The 23,173-nt window shown below is 43.1% G+C and overlaps 1 protein-coding gene across 1 annotated transcript; it reads left to right on the top strand.

The window, feature by feature from the left end:
* The first annotated feature begins 1,208 nt into the window (after positions 1-1,208).
* On the top strand, positions 1,209-21,432 carry LOC132385731 (zinc-binding protein A33-like). The gene is made up of 6 exons (XM_059957938.1): positions 1,209-1,543; positions 2,233-2,328; positions 2,711-2,944; positions 4,174-4,196; positions 4,284-4,402; positions 20,745-21,432. Exons 1-6 carry the CDS (start codon positions 1,511-1,513, stop codon positions 21,296-21,298), a joined length of 1,059 nt encoding a protein of 352 aa, XP_059813921.1. The 5' UTR covers positions 1,209-1,510; the 3' UTR covers positions 21,299-21,432.
* The last annotated feature ends 1,741 nt before the right edge of the window (positions 21,433-23,173 follow it).

Genomic DNA, 23,173 nt, shown 5'->3' with positions numbered 1-23,173 from the left:
CTTTATAGAGGGGTGCTTTATAGAGGAGCCTCAGGAACAGTCAGCGCGCGGGGGAGGGGGGGGGTGTCCAGACAGGTATATGTAGTTCACCACACCCTGTCATACAGGAATGCTGCCGACTGGCACAGTCCAGACTACAGGGACACCATTGGAACTATCGGGTCCCTCTACTGCTCGACTGGGAGAGGCCGGGTTGGCTGAGGAAGCCTCACAATTATTGTTCACCACCCCAGGGGGCACATGAGCGACAACAGACAACAGAATACCCCACAGAGAACGAATGTAACTTCATTGGGTAAAGGGATTGGCACGTTTTATCATTCTAAGTATTTTATATAAAGCTTATTTTGATTAAAAAAATGTATCAACATCTGATCTGTATCCAGAGTGAAGGAGACCAGGCCCTCGATTGGAGATGGGTCGGACATGGGTCAAGTCACGAAGTTTTTCTCACGAAGGGCTGTTCAAATCAGGACCTCACCGAGAAAATAACATTTTCCACCCTGTGACGTAAAATGACCAGTCCTGTGCTTTTTCCTGCAGCCACGGGTCGGTCATCACCACTGCATCTCTCTCCTCACAGCACAATATTCTCTCCGCATCCCCAGTTTAATGGCATGTTTTCACTGTTTACTTATTCACCGTTTTACCCTCCACTCCGACTCTCTTAGACCTGGAGAAAGATAAAAAAAAACGAGCTGCTGGAGGAACTCAGCGGGTCGGGCAGCATCTGTGGAGGGAAATGGACAATCGACATTTCGGGTTGAGACAGTTCAGATGAAGGATCTCGATCCGGAAAGGTCCTTCCGATCGGAGCGATGGGGCCTTTGGACAGTCAGCTAACGTTTTTTGTTGCTCTACGTGTTTACGAGATGGGGTTGCTGGGTTTATGGCCAACTCACCTACGCTCATCGCCGGGATTAGACAGTCCATTGGGCGTTTTCTTATCTTTTCCCTGTTTAATTTGTTTTTGATCCCACACTAACATGGAAATAGCCAGCATTTCCACTGAACATATCCAGCAGCAGAATGTTCACTCCCTGAGACTGCAGCGCGCGTAGTGGACAATCGCGGTACTGCAGGGGATCAGTTGCTCCCCGAAAGTGAAAACATTCTGAATCAGGAAGTTAACATGGCTTCGAAAAGAAAGGCCGAGAGTTGGACCGAGGAGGCAATTTGTCCCGTCTGCCTGGATTTCTTCACCGATCCGGTTATACTGGAGTGCGGACACAACTTCTGTCGCTCTTGTATCACACGGTGTTGGGAAGAGCAGGAGAGAAACTCCTGCCCGGAATGTAGAGAGGCGTTTGCTGACTGCACCCTCAGGGTGAATCGGGCCTTAGCAAATCTGGCTGAAAAAGCTCGAAATCTAAACCTGAACCCGAAAGGGAAGGAAAGTAAACGTCACTGCAAGGAACATGAGGAAGAACTGAAGCTGTTTTGTGAAACGGACAGGACACCGATCTGTGTGATCTGTAGAGACGCGCAGGAACACAGAGAGCACCGCTTCATGCCGATTAAAGAAGCTGTTAAAATCTACACGGTAAAAATAACATTAATTTAATACTTAACGCATTTCCTTTCTCCTACAAATCATCACACGAGCCTCTATAACTAACACATCATTCTCTGCAACTTCTGCCGTCTCCAACGGGATTCTAGCATCTCTCCGTCCCACAGCCCACCTCCTCACCCCGCAACTGACCGCTCTCGATACGGATCGCGCTCTACATACTGTATCGCCCTGATCCAGTCGCTCCTGCCCACTGATCTCCCTCCTGGCACTGATACTTGAAAATGGGACAAGTGGGATCTGACTCCTAACCTCCTCCCTCGTCACCATTCAGGGCCGCAAACAGCCCAGTTCCTCCCGTTTCTTCCATGGTCGATTGTCCTCTCGTATTAGATTACTTCTTCTACAGCCCTTTACATCTTCCACCTGTCCCCTCTCAGCTTCTCACTTCATCATCCTCCCCCACGTTCCCCCTCACGATGTCTCACCCGTCACCTGTCAGCTGGTTCTCGTCCCCAACCTTTTTATTTTGGCTCCTGTCCCATTCCTTCCCAGTCCTGATGAAGGGTCTCATCCCGGAACACCGACTGTTTATTTCCCCTGAATAGTTGCTGCCTGACTCATTGAGTTCCTCCGGCATTTTGTGTGATAATCGGGTTTGATCACCTGTTTCTTTTGGTGCATCTTTGTTTCTATTTCCTTCACTCTCTTACTTCTAGGATCAGATAAAATCTTCCTTAGACTCTCTCACAAAAAAGAAATCAGACTTCCAGGAAAAGGAGCAGCAACAGAAAGAGAAGATTTCCGGAGTTCGGGTGAGGCTTCCTGAGCGGAATTTCTGATATTACTGTCGATTTTTGCTCCATTTAATGCAGAATAACCGAGTATCGCAGCTCCAGTGACCTGGGTTCGATCCTGACCTCTGCTGCTGTCTGTGTGGAGTTTGCAGACTCCCCCTGTCCAACACATCCCAAGGACATACTGGATGAATGGCATATTACCGTTAACCTTGTAAAGGTGGGGACGGTGTGTGTGAATCAGATGGGAGTTTATGGGTCAGAAGTGAGGGTAGGTTTCAGCAAAACGTGAGGGAATGGTGTTGACGGGAATGCATGGACTTTGACAGACCGAACTGAACGACAAAAGGAAACAGAGCACAGCAATGCAGTATATTAATCTTCACCTTTCCTTCGACAGGAACAGTCACACAGCCTTCAGTCCCACGTCACATCCCAGTTTGCTGAACTGCGCCAGATTATCACTGAGAAAGAGCAGAGCTTACTCAGGCACCTCAGGAAAGAAGAGAAGAGGATTCTCAACCCAATGGAGAAAAATCTTCGGGAGATTCAAGAGAATATAAGGTTTATTCAGGAGGAAATCACTAAGTTAAAGGAACAGATGGATCAAAAAGACAGTGTGATATTTCTCAAGGTGAGGGATTATATTTCAATTTGTTTCTGTCAAAGGGCACTAAATGAACAGTGGTATATTTGAAATAAACACAGCACCGAGGCCAATTTTAACAAATTAATTGCCGCTCTGGCGACTTCACACAGAAGGCAGTGAAGGCCAAGTCTCTGGATACTTTCAAGAGAGAGTTAGATAGAGCTCTTATAGATAGTGCTGTCAAGGTATATGGGGAGAGGGCAGGAACCGGGTACTGACTGTGTACGATCAGCCATGACCACAGTGAATGGTGGTGCTGGCTAGAAGGGCCGAATGTCCTACTCCTGCATTTATTGTATATTGTCCCAAAACTGGACTTGCACAACTTCTGTACATCCCAGGACAGAATGCAAATTTCTCTGAAGTTATTTACTCTGATCTTAACACAGAGCTGCGGACTGTATCCTTAATTCTACATTAAATATCCTCTAAAACTCTCATTAACTCCCATTTCCATTCACAGGTTGTGAGTGTATCTGGTGCGGTGGCTGTGAGGGTCTCTTTGTCAATCAGTGAGAACAAAGAATTTGACCCACACATCAGGCTTATCTTCTGTATCTGGTTCCCATCAGATTAGGGAAACTATTATTGTCTCTTTACTTTTACAGATAACATTCAAATGAACGTTCAATCGTTCAAAACATAACCAGGCCATTCGGCCCATTTTCTCATCTCAATTTCCCTCTTCACAATTCTCCTGCCACTTGCTCACCACAACCAGCAACAGTGCCCCGAAATCTCTGGTCCTTCACGTGTTTACCCAGCCTCCCCATTACGTTCAGTCTCTGCTGTTCCATTTCAGCCACTCCTGTGGCACTGAGTTCCACATCCTCCTCACTAAATTTCTTGTGGAATTTGTTAAAATCCATCTGGAATTACATCTCCCCACAAATCTCCCCATAAATAGAGGTACTTCCTCCACCCGCACACAATCACATACATCACTGATCTTAAATTCCTCCATCCTATCACACTGACGTCATATCCGGATAATAATGCACAGCCTGTCCTGTCTTCCCTGTAAGTTTCATCCTCTCAGTAATGGTCTGACATTCAGACACTTTCCTTGTAAGTTACCCCGTGGTTCTGCATTGTCCGTGTGTGTGAATGATTGCGGGAGTGGGAATTTTCATCACCTTGTAATGATCCGGATGAAATTCAGGATATGTACAGTACCTCCAAGTCTAATCGCATTTGTGTTTTATTTATTTCAGGCGGAAGCTCGTCGGAACAGAAGGTAGGACAGACTCTTTACTGAAACCCTGAATGGATTTGTAAAATAGTTCAGAATAGCAAATTATAACCAGCAGTTTAATATTTACAGGATTAATGATGATATCCAGGAATTGTCAGTGATAGATGAGACCCAACCGGTTGAAAAATTCGATCACCTCTATTTGTTGAAAACAGTGCTGAGAGAAACGCTTGATGCTATTAATCGAGGTAAAATTATAAAGTTTCATTTCTCGTTGTTTATGAAGCTCAATTTAGTTCCAATTTGAGGCAAAGATTGTCTGTAATACTGGGCTGAAGGGGAACTGAACTTTATTCCACATCAAGCCCACCAGCCGGGGGACATCACTGTCACATGGTCAGCTGGAGATGTCAGACCCCTGGACACACCAGCACAGGGTCACAATACAACCAACACACGGGACTGGCAGATGAACCACTGTGTTCCAATCCCAGGCAAATGCACTAACACACCAGGACATGAGTTTGGATCTACCAGAGGAGCTGGGAATTTAATACTGACGATTATATAGTAGGGAATAAAAGTGGGTATCAGTGTGGTGACAGGGATTGTCAGGAAAATACACAAGTTTTTCATGTGCCCTGTGAGTGCAGACTCTGACTGACACAGGTCTTCCCCCTTCCGGATCAGCATCTCTCACTGTTGTTAGAGGCAGAAGAGCGGAGTGGTCATGATCGGGGACTGAATCGCCAGGGGAACAGACAGGAGACTCTATTGATGTGAACGGGATACCCGAATGGTATGTTGTCTCCTGGGTGCCAGGGTCAGGGATGACTCGAATCGTGTCCGCAGCATTTTAGAGAGGGAGGGAAAAGAGCCAGATATCTTTGTAAATTTGTGACAATGACATTGGAAGTAAAAGCAAAGAGGTCCTGAAAATAGAATTTGGAGAGCTTGGTAGAAAGTTCAGAAGCAGCACCCCCAGGGTTGCTGCCTGTGCCACGTGCTGGTGAGGGTAGAAACAGGATAATTTGACAGATAAACATGGCTGAGAAGATGGTGCTGGGAACAGGGCTTCAGATTCTTGCATCATCGGGATCTGTTCTGGTGGAGGAATGACCTGCTCAAAAGGGATGGTTCGCACCTCGACCCAAGGGAGAACAATATTCTCACAGACAGGTTTGATAGAGCTGTTAGGGAGGGTCTGAACTAATTTGGTGGGGGGTGCTGGGGAAATGGAGTGAAGGGATAGGACTGATTGTAAAAATGCAAAGATAGCGTGCAGTCAGACTGTCAGATAGGGCGGACAGAGGAGAAGAGAAAATTGCAGCCAGTAGGATGAGTATCAGTGCATTAGGGATGCAGAATTAAAAAGGGTAGCAGATACAGTACACAAAGTGCTATATCTCAATGCATGGTGTATGAGAAATAAGGTGGATGATCTTGTTGCACTATTACAGGTTGTCAGGTATGATGTTGTGGCCATCACGGAATCGTGGCTGAAGGATGGTTGTAGTTGGAATCTGAGTGTCCAAGGTTACAGAATGTATCGGTGGGATAGGAAGGTCGGGTGAGGGGGTGGTGTGGCTCTGTTGGTAAATCAGTAGCAAGATGTGACATCGGATTAGAAAATGTTGAATCCTTGTGGGTTGAGGTAAGGAACTGCAAAAGTAAAAATGCCACTGACACCAGTCATATACAGGCCTCCCAACAGTCAGTGGGTTGAGGACCACAGATTACAACTGGAAATAGAAAAGGCTGATAAAAAGGACAATGTTATGATAATCATGGGAGATTTTAACATGCAGGTCAATTGGGAAAATCAGGTTGGTAAAGGATCTCAAGGGAGTGAGTATGTTGAATGCAATGTGATGGCTTTCTAGAGCAGTTTGTCGTTGAGCCTACTCGGGGAACAGCTCTACTGGATTGGGTGTTATGTCTTGAACCAGAGGTGAGTAGTTAAAAGATCCCTTAGGAGGCAGAGCTCACAACATGACTGAGTCCAACTTGAAATCTGAGAAGGAGAAAGTAAAGCCTGACATTGTAGTATTTCAGAGGAGCAAGATAAATTACAGTGGTCTGAGAGAGGAGTTGGCCAAAGCAAATTGCAAGGAGATGCTGGCAGAGATGACAGCAGAGCAGAAATTGTGTCAGTTTCTGGGAAAATGAAGAGGGTGAAGGATAGATGTATTCCAAAAATAAATAAATACTCAAATGGCAAAATAGTAAAACTGTGGCTGACAATGGAAGACAAATTAACGGAAAGGCAAATGTTAGGGCATACAAGAAAACAAAAATTAGTAGGAAGACAGAGGATTGGGAAGCTTTTAAATATCTACAGAGAGGAACTGAAAGAATGACTAGGATGAAAACAAAAACAAGAAATTGATTTGAATTGAATTGACTTTTTACTTACATCCTTCATATACATGAGGATTAAAAATCTTTACGTTACATCTCCGTCTAAATGTGCAATGTGCAATTTATAGTAATTTATGATGAATATTATGTACAACAGGCTGGTTAATATAACATAGAAATACAGTGAGTTAATCAGTCTGATGGCCTGTTTGAAGAAGCTGTCCCGGAGTTTTGGGCTCCTCAACTAAGAAAAGATGTGCTGGCATTTCAGAAGTTTAGTTTCATAAGGATACTTCCAGGAATGAAAGGGTTATCATTCGAGGAACTTTTGATAGCAGAGTCTGTACTAGCTGGAATTTAGAAAGATGAGGGGTGATCTCATTGAAGCGTTTCGAATGTTGAAAGTCCTAGACAGAGTAGATGTGGAAAGGATGTTTCCCATGGTGGTGGAGTTTAAGACAAGATGGCACAGCCTCAAGATAGAGGGGCGTCTATTTAAAAGAGATGCGAAGAAATTTGTGCTAGCAGCTGGTGTATTTGTGGAACTTGTTGTGTGTATTTAAGGCAGAGCTTGATAGTTTCCAGGTTGGACACAGCATCAAACGTTACGGGAAGAAGACCAGGGGGTGGGGCTGAGGAGGGAAAATAAGGATCAGCCATGATTGAATGGCGGAGCAGACTCGATGGGCAAATGGCCTAATTCTGCTCCTATGGCTTATGGTGATCAGACCACTACATTGAAGCATTGTGAGAATGAGCTCGGACACACCAACAAGCATTGACATGGGTCAAGATTTCATCTCTGGAGAAGCACACTCAGCATAACCGCCCTGGCAAAGCTCCCTCACACACATACACAGGAAGGACTGGCAGGTTGTAGTCAGAGTCTCAGCAATGTACGTTGTTATTTCCCTCAGTAACCTGGAAACCAATCTCTTCAGAGATAGTCATTAATTCATTTAAACAACTCAATCACGTGTGACACATTGTCAACACACACCAGACATGTGATGACACACTGTAACATACAAATTCTTCAACGTGCACACTGTCCTTCAATGTGTATACACACCACACAGATATTTACCACAATCAACACACACACACACACACACACACACACACACACACACACACACACACACTATCAGAGTGTGACACACGGCCACAGAAATAGGCACAAATTCCCAGTTAGGATTGGAATCTGCCGTCCTTACCCAGTCTGTCTGTTCTGTGACACTAAGCTGCCCTCTGACGTGACGTCACATCAACACTTCACAGACAGACTCCGGGGTGAGATTCCTCAGGAGGATGATCTGAGAGGGTTTGATGGATGTTGAACCCACACCCACTTCATCAATCTGCAAGTCTATGATGTCTTCTTCAGCATGGCCCATTTGTGTGTGTTTGCGCCCCCCCCCCCCATTCCACCAACCATTCCCCATCCTGCCCAAATTTATTTTAAAATATTTTATTTTTACCTGTTTCTACAGCGGCTGAGGGCAAATTCCATTTACCGACCTCCCTCTCTCTGAGAATCTTACCCGATAGACCACTGAGAAAAAATTCCCGTCTCACGTTCAGTCCGAGCCCTCTGGTTCTGTCCTCCCATTTCTTGGTAAAAGAAACGTTATTTAAGCTAATTAATTATTTCCCTCGAAAAGGGGTCATACCTGAACATCCTACACTACAGCTGAATAGCCCAAGCTTTTAACCCAGGCCCCCAGACCTGGTAACATCCTCCTGAAGCCTCCTGTCCAGTGTAATGACATCCTCCCCATATTCGGGAACCGGAAATGCAGACAATGCTCCACTTGTAGTCTATCATCGATATCAAAGGCCTTGCTGACTTTCATGTGAACAGTGTGGAATAGGCTGATGAATACAGGACTGGGACAAGAAGGGCGGCGTGGGAGCTATGTTCTGAAGGAAGGCAGATGAAAAAAAACTTCGCGTACAAGAACAGCGAGACTGCGCAGGACAGCGCGGAGAGTATAAAAGAATGACCATCCTATACAGCGGGCAGCGGAGTGGGTGGCAGCAGAGTGTAGGGCTTTGGCTCAACGGGCTCAGGCGGTAACGGGAAGAGGCGAGAGCGAGGCACCGACTCTTTTTCTCCCCTTGGCAAATCGGCCCGGACGGACGGGGGAACAGCAGGGTACATTAACTAACGGTTTAAAAAGTTCGTGTGCTTGGCGAAGTAAGTGGGTGAGTAGACCTATCTTTCTTTGTTTAATTCCTGAAGAATTTGGTAGCATGTCTACAGGGTTAGTGCTTTGTTCAGGGTGTCAGATGTGGGTATCCGGGGAGACCTTCAGCCTCCCTGACAGCCACATCTGCACCAGGTGAACCGAGATTCAGCTCCTCGGAGACCGTGTTAGGGATCTGGAGCTGCAGCTTGATGTCCTACTGCTTATTAGAGGAAATGCAGAGGTGATAGACAGGAGCTACAGGGAGGTAGTCATCCCTAGGCTACAGGGGTCAAAAAACTGGGTGACTGTCAGGAGAGGGAAGGGAAATGCCCGGATAGTGGAGATCACCCCTGTGGCTGCCCCCCTCAGCAACAAGAATATCGTGTCGGATGCTGTTGAGGGGGATGACCTGGCAGGGGACGGCCCCGGTGACCGGGTCTCTGGCACTGAGCCTGGCGCTGTTGTGCAGGAGGGAAGGAGGGAGAAGAGGAATGCGGTAGTCATAGGGGATTCCATAGTCAGTGGAACAGACAGGAAATTCTGTGAGCCTGATAGAGATACCCGCATGGTGTGCTGCCTCGCAGGTACCAGGGTACGGGATGTCTCGGATCGGGTCCAGAATATTCTGAAGGGAGAGGGCGAGCAGCCAGCTGTCTTGGTAGTTGTTGGTACCAATGACATAGAGAGGACAATGGAGGAGGTCCTGAAGAGAGATTTCCGAGAGTTAGGAAGGAAGCTGAGAAGCAGGACCTCCAGGGTAGTAATCTCAGGATTGCTACCTGTGCCACATGCTAGCGAGGGCAAGAATAGTAGGATCAGGCAGATGAATGCGTGGCTGAGAGACTGGTGCAGGGGGCAGGGCTTCAGATTCTTGGATCATTGGGATCTCTTTAGGGGGAAGTATTAACTGTTCAAACAGGACGGGTTGCACCTGAACCTCAGTGGGATCAATATCATAGCGGGAATGTTTAATAGAGATGTTAGGGAGGGTTTAAATTAATTTGGCAGGGGGATTGGAAACCGGAATGATAGAGTGGAGGAGGGGAAAACATAAATACATCTAAGATAGTGAGCAGTAAATATGTCAGAAGGACAGGCAGGTGATGGGGCAAATTTGCAGCCAATCGGATGAGTTGCAGTGCAATCAAAATAAAAAGTATCAAATACTGGGCTTAAGGTGTTACACCTAAATACACACAGCACAAGGAATAAGGTGGATGATCTTGTCGTACAGCTACCGATTGGCAGGTATAATTTTGTGGCCATCGCTCAGACGTGGCTAAAGGATGCATGTCTCTGAGAGCTGAACGTCCAAGGATACACGGTGTATCGGAAGGATAGGCAGGTTGGCAGAGGGGGTGGCGTGGCTTTATTGGTAAGAAATTATATTAAATCATTAGAAAGAGGTGAAATAGGATCGGAAGGTGCAGAATCTTTCTGGGTTGAGCTAAGAAATAGCAGGGATAAAAGGACCCTGATGGCAGTTATCTACAGGCCTCCTAACAGCTGCAGTGATGTGGACTACAAATTACAACAGGAAATAGAAAAGGCTTGCCAGAAGGGCAGTGTTATGATAATTGTGGGGATTTTAACATGCGAGTGGATTGGGAAAATCAGGTCGACACTGGATCTCAAGAGAATTTGTAGAATGTCTACGAGATGGCTTTTCAGAACAGCTTGTTGTTGAGCCCACCAGGGGATCAGAGCTACCGGATTGGATATTGTGCAATGACCCAGAGGTGATTAGAGAGATTGAGGAGAAGGAACCGTTAGGAGGCAGTGATCGTAACATGATTGAGTTCACTGTGAAATTTGAGAAAGAGAAGCCGAAATCCGATGTGTCGGTATTGCAGTGGAGTAAAGGAAATTACAGTGGCACGAAAGAGGAACTGGCCAAATTTGACTGGAAAGGAACACTAGCGGGAGGACGGCAGATCAGCAGTGGCTGGAGTTTATGCGAGAAGTGAGGAAGGCGCAACACAGATATATTCCAAAAAAGAAGAAATTTTCGAATGGAAAAAGGATGCGACTGTGGCTGATAAGAAATGTCAAATCCAAAGTAAAAGCAAAGGAGAGGGCATTCAAGGAAGCAAAAAATAGTGGGAAGATAGAGGATTGGGAAGTTTTTAAAAGCTTACAAAAGGAAACTAAGAAGGTGATTGAGGGAAAAGATGAACTATGAAAGGAGGCTAGCAAATAATATCAAATAAGATATTAAAAGCATTTTCAAGTATATACAGAGTAAAAAAACAGGTGAGAGTGGATATAGGACCGATAGAAAATTATGCTGGAGAAAGTTGTAATGGGAGATAAGGAGATGGCTGAGGAACTGAACAAGTATTTTCATCTGTCCTCACTGAGGAAGATATCAGCAGTATACCGGACACTCAAGGGTGTCAGGGATGAGAAGTGTGCGCAGTCACAATTACGACAGAGAAAGTACTCAGGTAGCTGGATAGTCTCAGGGTAGATAAATCTCCAGGTCCAGATGGAATGCACCCTCGTGTTTTGAAGGAAGTAGCTGTGGAGATCGCAGAGGCAATAGCAATGATCGGAGCATGAGGAGTGGAGGTTCCGGAGGAGTGGAAGGTTGTAAATGCCACTCTGGTATTTAAGAAAGGGGCAAGGAAGCAAAAAGTAAATTATAGACCTGTTAGCTTGACATCGGTGGTTTGGAAGTTTCTGGAGTCGATTGTCAAGGATGAGGTTACGGAGTATCTCTAGGGAAATGACAAGATAGGCCAACCTCAGCATGGTTTTCTCAAAAGAAAATCCTGCCTGACAAACCCATTGAAATTTTTTTAGGCGATTAGAAGTAGGCTGGACAAAGGAGATGAAGTGGATGTTGTTTATTTGGATTTTCAGAAGGCCCTTGACAAAGTGCCACACATGAGGCCGCTAAACAAGATAAGAGCCCATGGTATATATGTGGATAGAGTGTTGGCTGATTGGCCAGGGATTCCATTCTGGTTGGCTGCCAGTTACCAGTGGTGCTCCACAGGGGTCCGTTGGGGCCACTTCTTTTTACATTGTATATCAATGATTTGGATTATGGAATAGATGGCTTTGTGGCTAAGTTTGCTGATGATACAAAGATCGGTGGAGGGGCCGGTAGTGCTGAGGAAACAAAGAGTCTGCAGAGAGACTTCGATAGATTGGGAGAATGGTCAAAGAAGTGGCAAATGAAATACAATGTTGAAAAGTGTATGGGTAGGAGAAATAAACAGGCTGATTATTATTTAAATGGAGACAGAATTCAAAGTTCTGAGATGCAATGGGACTTGGGAGTGCTCGTGCAGGATACCCTTAAGGTTAACCTCCAGGTTCAGTCGGTCGTGAAGAAGGCGAATGCAATGTTGGCATTCATTTCCAGAGGAATAAAATATAAAAGCAGGGATGTGATGTTGAGGGACTGGTAAGACCTCACTTGGAATACTGTGTGCAGTTTTGGGCTCCTTATTTAAGAAAGGATGTTTTGACATTGGAGAAGGTTCAGAGAAGATTGACTAGAATGATTCCGGGAATGAGAGGGTTAACAGGTGAGGAACACTAGACTGCTCTTTGACTGTACTCCGTGGAGTTTCGATGAATGATGGGGAACCTCACAGAAACATGACGAATGTTAAAAGGCATGGACAGAGTGGATGTGGCAAAGTTGTTTCCCATGATGGGGGAGTCCAGTGCTAGAGAACATGACTTCAGGATTGAAGTGCGCCCATTCAGAACGAAGATGCGAAGAATTTTTTTTTAGCCAGAGGGTGGTGAATCTGTGAATTTCTTGCGCAGTGGAGGCCAAGTCATTGGGTGTATTTAAGACAGAGATTGATAGGTATGCTAGTAGCCAGGGCATCAAAGGTCATGGTGAGAAGGTGGGGGAGTGGGAATAAATGGCAGAATGGATCAGCTCATGATAAAATGGCGGAGCAGATTGGAACGACCGAATGGCCGGCTTCTGCTGCTTTGTCTTATGGTCTTATTTGAATGCACCAGTATACGTAATAAGGATGTTGTAGCACAGGTAGTGTTTGGAAGGTACAAACTTAGGCAAGTACGACTTTGGTCGAAGGAATAAAGGCATAGACAATTCTGTAAGCAGGGCGAAATTCAAAAATCAGAGGGGCAAAGGGACATGGGTGTCCTTGTGCAGGATTCCCTGAAGGTTAACTTGCTATTTGTGTCAGTGGTAAGATTGGCAAACTCAATGTTTGCTTTCATTTCAAGAGGATTAGAGTACAAGAGCAAGGATGTAATTCTGAGGTTTTAATAAGGCATTGGTCAGAACACACTTGGAGTATTGTGAGCAGTTTTGGTTCCCTTCTATCGGAAAACATGTACTGGCATTGGATGGGGTCAAGAACATTCACAAGAATAATTCCGGGAATGAAAGAGTTAACATATTAGGAGAGTTTGATGGTTCTGGGCCTGTACTCACCGGAGTTTAGAAGAATGGCTGATTTATTATCCCTTTCAACCCTATTCTCCCGCCTCCTCCCCATAACTTTTGAGACTCTGACTAATCGAGAAGTTTACTTATTAACTTCGCATTAAAAATTAAACAGGAGAAAATCTGCAGATGCTGGTAATCCAAGCTACACAGGTCCTGATGAAGGGTCTCTCCAGATCTCTCTGTCACCTGTCTGGAAAGAGTTGATGTTGGGAGGATGTGGGTGGGCCGAGAACGGTAAGCACAGCCTCCGACTATAGGGATGTCCATTTCGGACAAAGATGAGGAGGAATTCCTTTATCCACAGGATATTGAATCAGCCACAGGCAGCTGTGGAGCCCAAATAATTGACTCTATTTAAAGCAGAGTAACACACACAAATTGTTTGGGGGGGGGGGGGGCGGGGAACGTCACGTGATGACGTGGGATCGAGACGCGGATATCCAGCTCTCCCGTAAAAAACTAATAAATTAATGTTTAAATAAAGAAAAGTTAGTAAATATTTCCTAAAAACGACGTCTAAACTACTCAGGATTTTCCTTAGAGATGCCTTCTAAAGAGACAAAAAAGAAAACTATTACTTTGAATATAATACAAGTTGAGCCGGCCACCATGAAGAAGCCTCGGACTCAAGTGCACCTCAATCCGGCGAGACAGAACAGAAATCGCCCGCAGCATCTGCAGTCTCCAAGAAGGAACAACAGGAACTGCGCGTGCGCGCAGGAAAGGGCATGCGCAAACATGAGCATAAGGTACTACAAATCCCAGCTACCATTGGAAGCGGAAGTGACTATGAACCCGCGGTGGATTCGGATTCTCTGGAACAAACAGATGAAGATCAGGAGGTAAAAGAAGAACAACAGGAAGAGATTGGAGATGGAAGATATTCTGGACATATAAGTGTTCCTTCTTTGGTGCAAATAATGCATGAATTAAAATAAAAAATTAAAATAATACAAGAAGATATTAAAAATATGAAGGCTAAGTTTGATAAAATGGTGAAAAAAAAACAGGAGAAAATGGACAAGAAAGTTAAAAACCTGGAAGAAATATCGGGAGACACTATTGAGAGAGTAAAGAAAATGGAAGAAAGTACTCCTGCCTGGACATCAGAAAGAAAACGACTGTTGGAAAAAATAGACGTGCTTGAAAATTTTAGTAGACCAAATAATATTAAAATTGTTGGTCTTAAAAGAACGGATAGAGGGAGAGGATCCAATAAAATTTGTTTGAAAAATCGATCCCGGAAAATTTGGAAATGGAAGAGAGAACCCAGTTGATTGAAATGGAAAGGGTCCACAGAGCTTTAAGATCAAAACCCACGACCAATCTTGATAAAATGCTTAAGGTATCAAGATAAAGAAAAGATCCTGAAGGCGGCTGCCCAATATGCCAGAATGAAAAATGAGCCATTGATGATAGAAGAGAAAGCAGTTCTTTTCTATCCTGAAAGAAGTTATGACCTTCAGAAGAGAAAGAAAAAATCTAAGCCAGCGAAAAATGTTTTATGGGAAAAGGGTTAGAAATTTATATTGCGCCACGCAGCAACACTGATAATTTTTCGATGACGGAAAAAGAAGATTTTTTACTAATCATCAGGATGCAGAGGAGTTTGCACAAAAACTCCAAAATTCTCACTAATCATAGTAAAGTTTTAAAACTGAAACAGTTCAAAGATGAAGACAGGGATACTGAAGTGAGATGATGGACATTAAGAGCAGAAGAATATTTAAATATTCTTTTTATTATATGATACGGGGGGGGGACAGGTAAAAATGTGAGAAATATTTATCGAGAATAGTGATATTTTTTCTTATATATACTTTTTTCACGCTACGGGGGAACTGGGGGAACTTCGGATCGATCGCTACGGGATTCACGTGTGTAATCATGGCGTTTGCCATGACCCGCACAACGGAGGGGGGTGATGTTGTGTATTTTTTTTCATTCACAAAATTAGCAGGAGTTATATTTTTCTTTTATCTTTCTTTCCTTGCCTGGATGATCGGAGGGGAGACACATAGCAACATGGAGAATTTTAAAATAATTCCCCAAGGTACTATGAGAGTTGAAATATTATGTATTATTATAGAATGGAGTAACCACGTTAAACATAATGAATAATTTACTGATTTTTTTTCAAGTTTTAATGTTAATGGGCTTAATGGACCGGTGAAAAGAAACAGAATTTTAACATACATTAAGAAAATGAAAATAGATATAGCTTTTATACAAGAAAGGCCTTTAACAGAGATAGAACATCAGAAATTAAAGAGTGATTGGGTCGGAAATGTTATAGCAGCTTCATTTAATTCAAAAGCGAGGGGAGTTGCAAATTTGGTCAACAATACTTTTCCAATTAAAATACAAAATGTATTAATTGATTCTGCGGGAAGATATGTAATTATACATTATCAATTCTTCAGAACTATGGACACTTATGAATATTGATGCACCAAATGAAAACGATGTAAAATTGATACAGGAGGCTTTTTTGAATTTGGCTGACGCACAGGATAAAATATTAATATGTGGAGAATTTAACTTTTGTCTAGACCCAGTTTTAGATAGGTCAACAAAGTTTGTTACAAAACCAAAAGTAGTAAAATTAACTTTATCGTTGATGAAAGATTTCAACTTGATTGATAAATGGAGAAGAATTAACCCAAGAGAAAGAGCTTATTCATTATATTCAACTAGACATAAAACTTATTCAAGGATAGATTTTTTTCTTACTATCAGCGAATATTCAAGACAGAGTGAAAAATATGGAATATAAAGCAAGAATAATGTCAGATCATTCCCTCTTGATAATGACAATGATAATGATGGATAAGGTGAAATCGATTTACAGATTGAGATTTAATTCAATATTATTAAAACGTCAAGATTGTTGTGATTTTTTGAAAAAACAGATTCAAGTTTTCTTAGATCCAATCTCACATACAGTTGATGATAAATTTATATTATGGGAAGCGATGAAGGCATGTTTGAGAAGCCAGATAATAAGTTATACTTCTAAAATTAAGAAGGAATATATGGTAGAAATAGATCAATTGGAAAAAGAGATTACAAAATTAGAAAAAGAATCTCAAAGATATATGACAGAAGAAAAACAAAGACAACTTGTTAATAAGAAACTACAATATAATACACTCCAGACATATCGTACAGAAAAAGTAATTATGAGAACTAAACAGAAATATTATGAATTAGTTGAAAGATCACACAAGATACTTGTTTGGCAGTTAAAAACAGACCAGGCTTCCAAAACGATAAATGCAATTAGAACAACTGTAAATAAAATTATTTATGAAGCTTTATAAACTTATATTTTTTTTATTCTGAATTGTATCAATCAGAATCACAAAATGATATTGTTGAGATAGAAAGGTTTTTTTATCGCAAATAAATCTCCCAAAACTGAATTTGGAAGAACAGATGGGATTAGATGTGCCTTTTACATTAAAAGAGGTCGAAGAAACTCTCGAATCACGTCAGAGTAATAAGATGGTTTTCCGCCTGAATTTTACAAAAGGTTTAAAGGTTTATTAATTCCTCCTTTTATGGAACTAATACACCAGGCGGAAAGAACGCATAAACTTCCAGAATCTTTTTCGACAGCTATTTTAATAGTATTGCCAAAAAAAGACAGAGATCTTTTAAAACCAACATCATATAGACCTATTTCTTTGTTGAACGCGGATTATAAAATAATAGCAAAGATTTTATCTAACAGATTATATAAATACTTACCAAAATTAATACACATGGACAAAGCAGGATTTATTAAAAATAGCCAATCGGCAGATAATGTAACTGGGTTACTTAGCATAATTCATTTGGCACAAAAGAGGGAAGAAATGAGTCTAGCAGTTGCTTTGGATGCAGAAAGTGCATTTGATAGATTGGAATGGGATTTTTTATCTCATGTATTGGAAAAATATGGATTAGGAGTATCTTTTAGAAAATGCATTAAAACCGTAAATACTAACCCCAAAGCTAAACTGGTGACAAATGGCCGAATTTCAACATAATTTCAGTGAACAAGGTCAACTAGACAAGGTTGTCCATTATCACCTGCTTTACTTGTGTTGGCGATGGAACCATTAGCTGAATTAATTAGAACTGACTCAGATATTATGGGTTTCAGAGTTAATCTGGAGGAATATAAGATTAGCTTATTTGCTGATGATGTTCTGATTTATCTAACTAACCCATTACATTCGTTGCGTAAATTATCTTCTAGATTGGAAGAATCTGGGAAAATATCAGGGTACAAAATAAATTGGGATAAAAGTGAAATTCTACCACTTACTAGAGGAGATTACAGTCAATGTCGATTAATAACCCTATTTAGATGGCCAATGAATAGTATAAATTATTTAGGTATAAGAGTTGATAATGATATAAAGAATTTATATAAATTAAATTATTTGCCGTTATTGAAAAAAAATCAAGAGGATCTTGATAAATGGATGATGTTAGCAATAACATTAATAGGTAGAGTCAATGCTGTAAAAATGAATATATTCCCTAGTTTGCAATATTTATTCCAAACATTACCAATACAATTTCAGCAGAATTTTTTAAAAAGAGTTAAATAAATGTGTGAGGAAATTCCTTTGGAAAGGTAAATTGTCAGGAATATCGTTGGAAGAATTGACATGGAAATTTGACCGAGGAGGGTTACAATTACCAAATTTTAATAATTATTACAAAGCAAATCAACTTACATTATTTGCATCTTTTATTGATGAAGATAAACCAGCATGGATTAGAATAGAATTAGACAAAATAGGAGAAAATATGCCAGAAGATTTTATATATAAATGGGAATCTAAATGTATACGGGAAAAGAAAGAATCTCGGATACAAAAACATTTGATTGATTTATCGAATAAGATAAATGTTGATGATGAGATAAAGAAATCTTTATTAGCAAAGAAACCTTTAATTCAAAATAAACTTATCTCTTTTACAATGTATAATCAACTTTTATATAACTGGTTTCACAAAGGGATTAGATATATAGGAGACTGTTTTGAAGGAGGTATATTAATGCCATTTGACCAATTAAAGAATAAATATAAAATATCAATTAACACTCCTTTCTGTTATTTCCAATTAAGGTCTTATTTAAGAGGTAAACTGTGTCAAACAATGTTATTGCTGAAACCTAATGAAATAGTAACTTTAATACATAAAGGAAAAATTTTAGAAATTATTTCTGGTATGTATAATTTGATTCAAAAACAGGCAATTAAACAAGGAATTCATAAGACAAGACAAAAATGGGAAACTGATTTGTATATTAAAATTGATGAAACAAATTGGTCAAGATTATGTCTTGACAGTATGACAAATACAATAAATGTTCGACTAAAATTAGTACAATATAACTTTTTACATCAAATATATATTACACCACAAAAATAAATAGATTAAACTCAAATTTATCCGATTAATGTTTTCGATGTAATCAAGAAATTGGTAATCTTTTACACTCTACTTGGTCTTGTTCTAAAATTCAACATTTTTGGACAAATGTAAGAGTTTTACTGGAAGAAATTATTGGAATACAACTTCCACACAATCCAATATTGTTTTTACTAGGCGATATTGAAGGGATAAAATCAAAATCCAAATTGAATAAACATCAGAAAAAATTCATAAAAATTGCCTTTGCAGTAGCCAGAAAGGCTATTGCAGTTACTTGGAAAACGGATGCGTACTTAAGTCGGAAGAATAAAATTATTAGCTGCATTCCACTTGCAAAAATGACTTAAAATTTAAGAGATAAATATGAAATATTTCTGAACATTTGGCGCCCTTATTTACAAAAAATAGCGTTATATATATAGGTGCTCCGAAGATAAAATTATTGGTTATCTGGGGAAAGAGAAAAATATACATATTAAAGCTATTATGAACTCCATCGAGCATGTGGGGATCTTCCGATATCCAGGCACTCTTTCTTTATTTATTTATTTTTTCTTCTTTTTTTTCTATCGGGATGTTGGGGGGAGGGGGAAGGGTTTTTTTTTTAATTTCTGTAACCTATTTGAAAATTCAATTTAAAAAATTGTTGGGGGAACAGCAGGCCGGGAAGTTTCTGTGGAAAAGAGTAAACAGTCCACGTTTCAGACTGAAACACTTCATCAGGACCTGTGTTGCTTAAGGGTTCCTGCAAATTCATCCCCTGTCCTAATGAGGGGCTGCGGGGGTGGGGTTGTGGGAAAGAGGGCAAAGTCATCCTCATCTGCCATCTTTGCCCCCTCCACCTTCTCATTACGTCGACACGCAGTTCACCCACGGTCTTTCCACCCTTCCCCCTACTGGTTCAATCTGCCATTCATCTCTCCCCTACTGGTTCCCATTATCACCTCCTTTACTGTCTCAAACCATCACACTGCCCCACTTCCCACTCACAAATGAAAGTGAACATTGTATGACGGGCCTGTTCCTGTGCTGTACTGCTCCATGTTCTCTGTCCACAGTTTCGAAGAATGAGAGGAGATCTCATGAAAACTCAAAATTCTTTCAGGGGTCAACAGGCAGGAGTGAGGGAGGATTTTTCCCCTGTCTGAGGAGTCAAGGGCCAGTGGACTCTCTGCTCTCCGTCCAACGGAAAACCCTTGGGGAGACATTTAACCCTGAGGCCCAGCGGCCTTTCCCCCGATACCCGGTGCCGCGCTGCCCGAGACTCCCGATCCCCGGGGCCGCGCTGCCCAAGTCTCCCCACGATCCCCGGGGCCGCGCTGCCCGCATCTACTCCAGGTCCCCGGGACCACTCTGTCCGAGTCTCCCACCCCCCCACTATCCCCGGGGCCGCGCTGACCGATTCTTCCCCCGATCCCCGGGGCCGCGCTGTCCGAGTCTCCCCCCGAACCCCGGGGCCGCTTTGCCCGAGACTCCCCCCGATTCCCGGGACCGCGCTGCCCGAGTCTCCCCCCGATCCCCGGGGCAGCGCTGTCCGAGTCTCCCCACGATCCCCGGGGCCGCGCTGCCCGCATCTACTCCAGGTCCCCGGGACCACTCTGTCCGAGTCTCCCACCCCCCCACGATCCCCGGGACCGCGCTGCCCGAGTCTCCCCCCGATCACCGGGGCCGCGCGGCCCGAGTCTCCCCCCCCCCCACCTCCCGATCCCCGGGGCCGCGCTGCCCGAGACTCCCCCCGATCCCCGGGGTCCTGCTGTCCGAGTCTCCCCCTGATCCCCGGGTTCCTGCTGTCCGAGTCTCCCCCCGATCCCCGGGGTCCTGCTGTCCGAGTCTCCCCCCGATCCCCGGGGTCCTGCTGTCCGAGTCTCCCCCCGATCCCCGGGGTCCTGCTGTCCGAGTCTCCCCCTGATCCCCGGGGTCCTGCTGTCCGAGTCTCCCCCTGATCCCCGGGGTCCTGCTGTCCGAGTCTCCCCCCGATCCCCGGGGTCCTGCTGTCCGAGTCTCCCCCCGATCCCCGGGGCCGCGCTGCCCGAGTCTCCCCCCGATCCCCGGGGTCCTGCTGTCCGAGTCTCCCCCTGATCCCCGGGGCAGCGCTGTCCGAGTCTACCCCCGATCCCCGGGGACTCTCTAATTTTCTGCTTCTCCTCGCAGTCTCTGTCACCCTGGATGTGGAAACGGCGAGTCCGGATCTCGAGGTGTCTGAGGATCGGAAGAGTGTGAGATTGACCGGGACCTGGACGGATCTCCCTGACACCGGGAAGAGATTCACAATCTGGCCTTGTGTGCTGGGATCGGAGGGATTCACATCGGGGAGACATTACTGGGAGGTGGAGGTGACGGGGAATCGGTACTGGTGTCTGGGTGTCGCCGCAGAGTCTGGAGAGAGGAAGGGAGGGGTCATTCTGTGTCCGGAGAACGGATTCTGGATCATCGGGCGGCGTGGTGACGTGTTACATCGGGATTTTGACGTAATCCTTGATCTCACCTCCCCCGAGTTCCGTCTCGTTGCCTGTCCCATCCCCGGGAGGGTGGGAGTTTATCTCAGTTACGAGTCCGGAACAGTTTCATTTTACAACGCGGAGACCAAGTCCCATCTCCACACCTTCACTGGGAATAAATTCACGGGGAAACTTTATCCTCTCTTCGCGACCTGGGATGTAAACCAGTGGCTGAGAATCTGTTCTGGTTCCGCTAAGGGTCTGTAAACGGGTAGCGTCCCGGGTCCGGCGTCAGGAGTAAAGTCCCTGTAAATATAAGTGTTCGGAGAGTGCAGCTAAATACGTGGCTAAGGAGATGATGCGGGAGGGGTCTTCATGTTTCTGGACAATTGGGCTTTGTTCCCGGGAAGGTGGAGCCTGTTCCGACGGGACGGTTTGCCCCTGAGCTGGAGGGGGACTAACATCCTTGCGGGTAGATTTATCAGTACTGCTCGGGGGTGGGGGGGTGAAGGGGTTAAACTAGATTTGCAGTTGGAGGGGAACCAGAGTGTTAGAGCAGATAGTGAGGTGGAGGAGGATAAAGGTCAAGCGAGGACTGCATGTAGTGACAGAAATCAAGGGTTTGTACATTAGGTTGTAAATTAACCTTCAGAGCTTTAGAAATTGTGCAAAATAAACATTTCCAAAAACATTTTGATGAAGAACATGACCAGAACATACGTGAAAAAGTGACTACTTCAGTTTTATACCGATCGGAATAATTGTCCATGTTAGGAAATATTTTGGATAGTCTCTCCTTTGTTAAATAGTAACAGTGAACAATTTTAAATTGAATTAAACACTGATGGGCACATATTAAAGAAGAATTGACCATCTTCATTAACAAAGGTCATATTACGTTCTCTCTCCCAAACTTGTTTAATCTTTAGTGATCAAGGGGATCTGCTTTTTTTCTTGAAGATTTATTTATTTTTATTATTATTTATTTTGTGAAGGTCGATTAATGACTTTTGAAGAGTTAATTCGCAAATATTCTCTCTCATACACACTTACTGCAATATCTTCAGGTTAGACAATTTTACAAAAATAATTATCTAAGTTTCCATATATGCAAGAATCTGATTTGTTGGATACAAAATTGAATATGAATCCTTTAGTAATTTGGTAAAATTTACAATTTATTTTTAATACATTAATACAAAAAGATAACCTGTCACCTAAGGTTTATACATGATAGAAATATTCGTTGTTTCAGACAAGATAGAGGGGGAGGGATGAAACGGGGAGGAGTGGCATTACTAGTCAGGGAAAACATCACAGCTGTGTGTAGACAGGACAGCCCGGAGGGCTTGTCTACAGAGGTCATATGGGTGGATCTGAGGAACGGGAAAGGTGTGACCACACTAATAGAGGTGTATTATGGATCGCCCAATGGTCAGAAAGAATTGGAGGAGCAAACCTGTATAAGGATAGTAGACCGAAGAAAGAAACAGGAAGTTGTACTAGTAGGGGATTTTAACTGTCCACATATTGACTGGGACACCCAAACTGTAATAGGGCTAGATGGCTTGGTGTTTGTGAAATGTTTTCAGGAAAGTTTTCTAAATCAATATATAGAGGTACCTACAAGAGAGGATGCAATACTTGATCTCCTATCAGGAAACCAGACAGGTCAGATGACAGAAGTACGTGTAGGCGAACATTTTGGGTCCAGTGACCAGAATGTCATCAGTTTCAAGTTAATTATGGATAAGGATGGTTCTGGTCCTCGAGTTGAAGTTCTAAATAGCAGAAGGGCCAATTTTGTGGATGTGAAGAAAGATCGAGATATGTTTTTTTTTTCTTGACAAGGATGTGTTCAGTAATTGGAAGGCCTCCAAATGTGAAATTTTGAGGGTGCAGAGTATGTATTTTCCTGCCAGAATTAAAGACAAAGTTGACAGGCATAGGGAACCTTGGTTTTCAAGGGATATTGGCGATCTGGTTAAGAAACAGAGAGAAGTGTATAGCAGGTAGAGGCAACAAAGGGCAAGTGAGTTACTTAAAGAGTATAGAAAACGTAACAAAATACTAAAGAAGGAAATCAGGAAGGAAAAAAAAAGAAGACATGAGATGGCTTTGGCAGATAATGTGAAGGAAAAC

The sequence above is a fragment of the Hypanus sabinus genome (genome assembly GCF_030144855.1).
Source record: "Hypanus sabinus isolate sHypSab1 chromosome X2 unlocalized genomic scaffold, sHypSab1.hap1 SUPER_X2_unloc_12, whole genome shotgun sequence".
NCBI lineage: Eukaryota > Metazoa > Chordata > Chondrichthyes > Myliobatiformes > Dasyatidae > Hypanus > Hypanus sabinus.
This window is presented reverse-complemented; position numbering and strand designations above follow the sequence as displayed.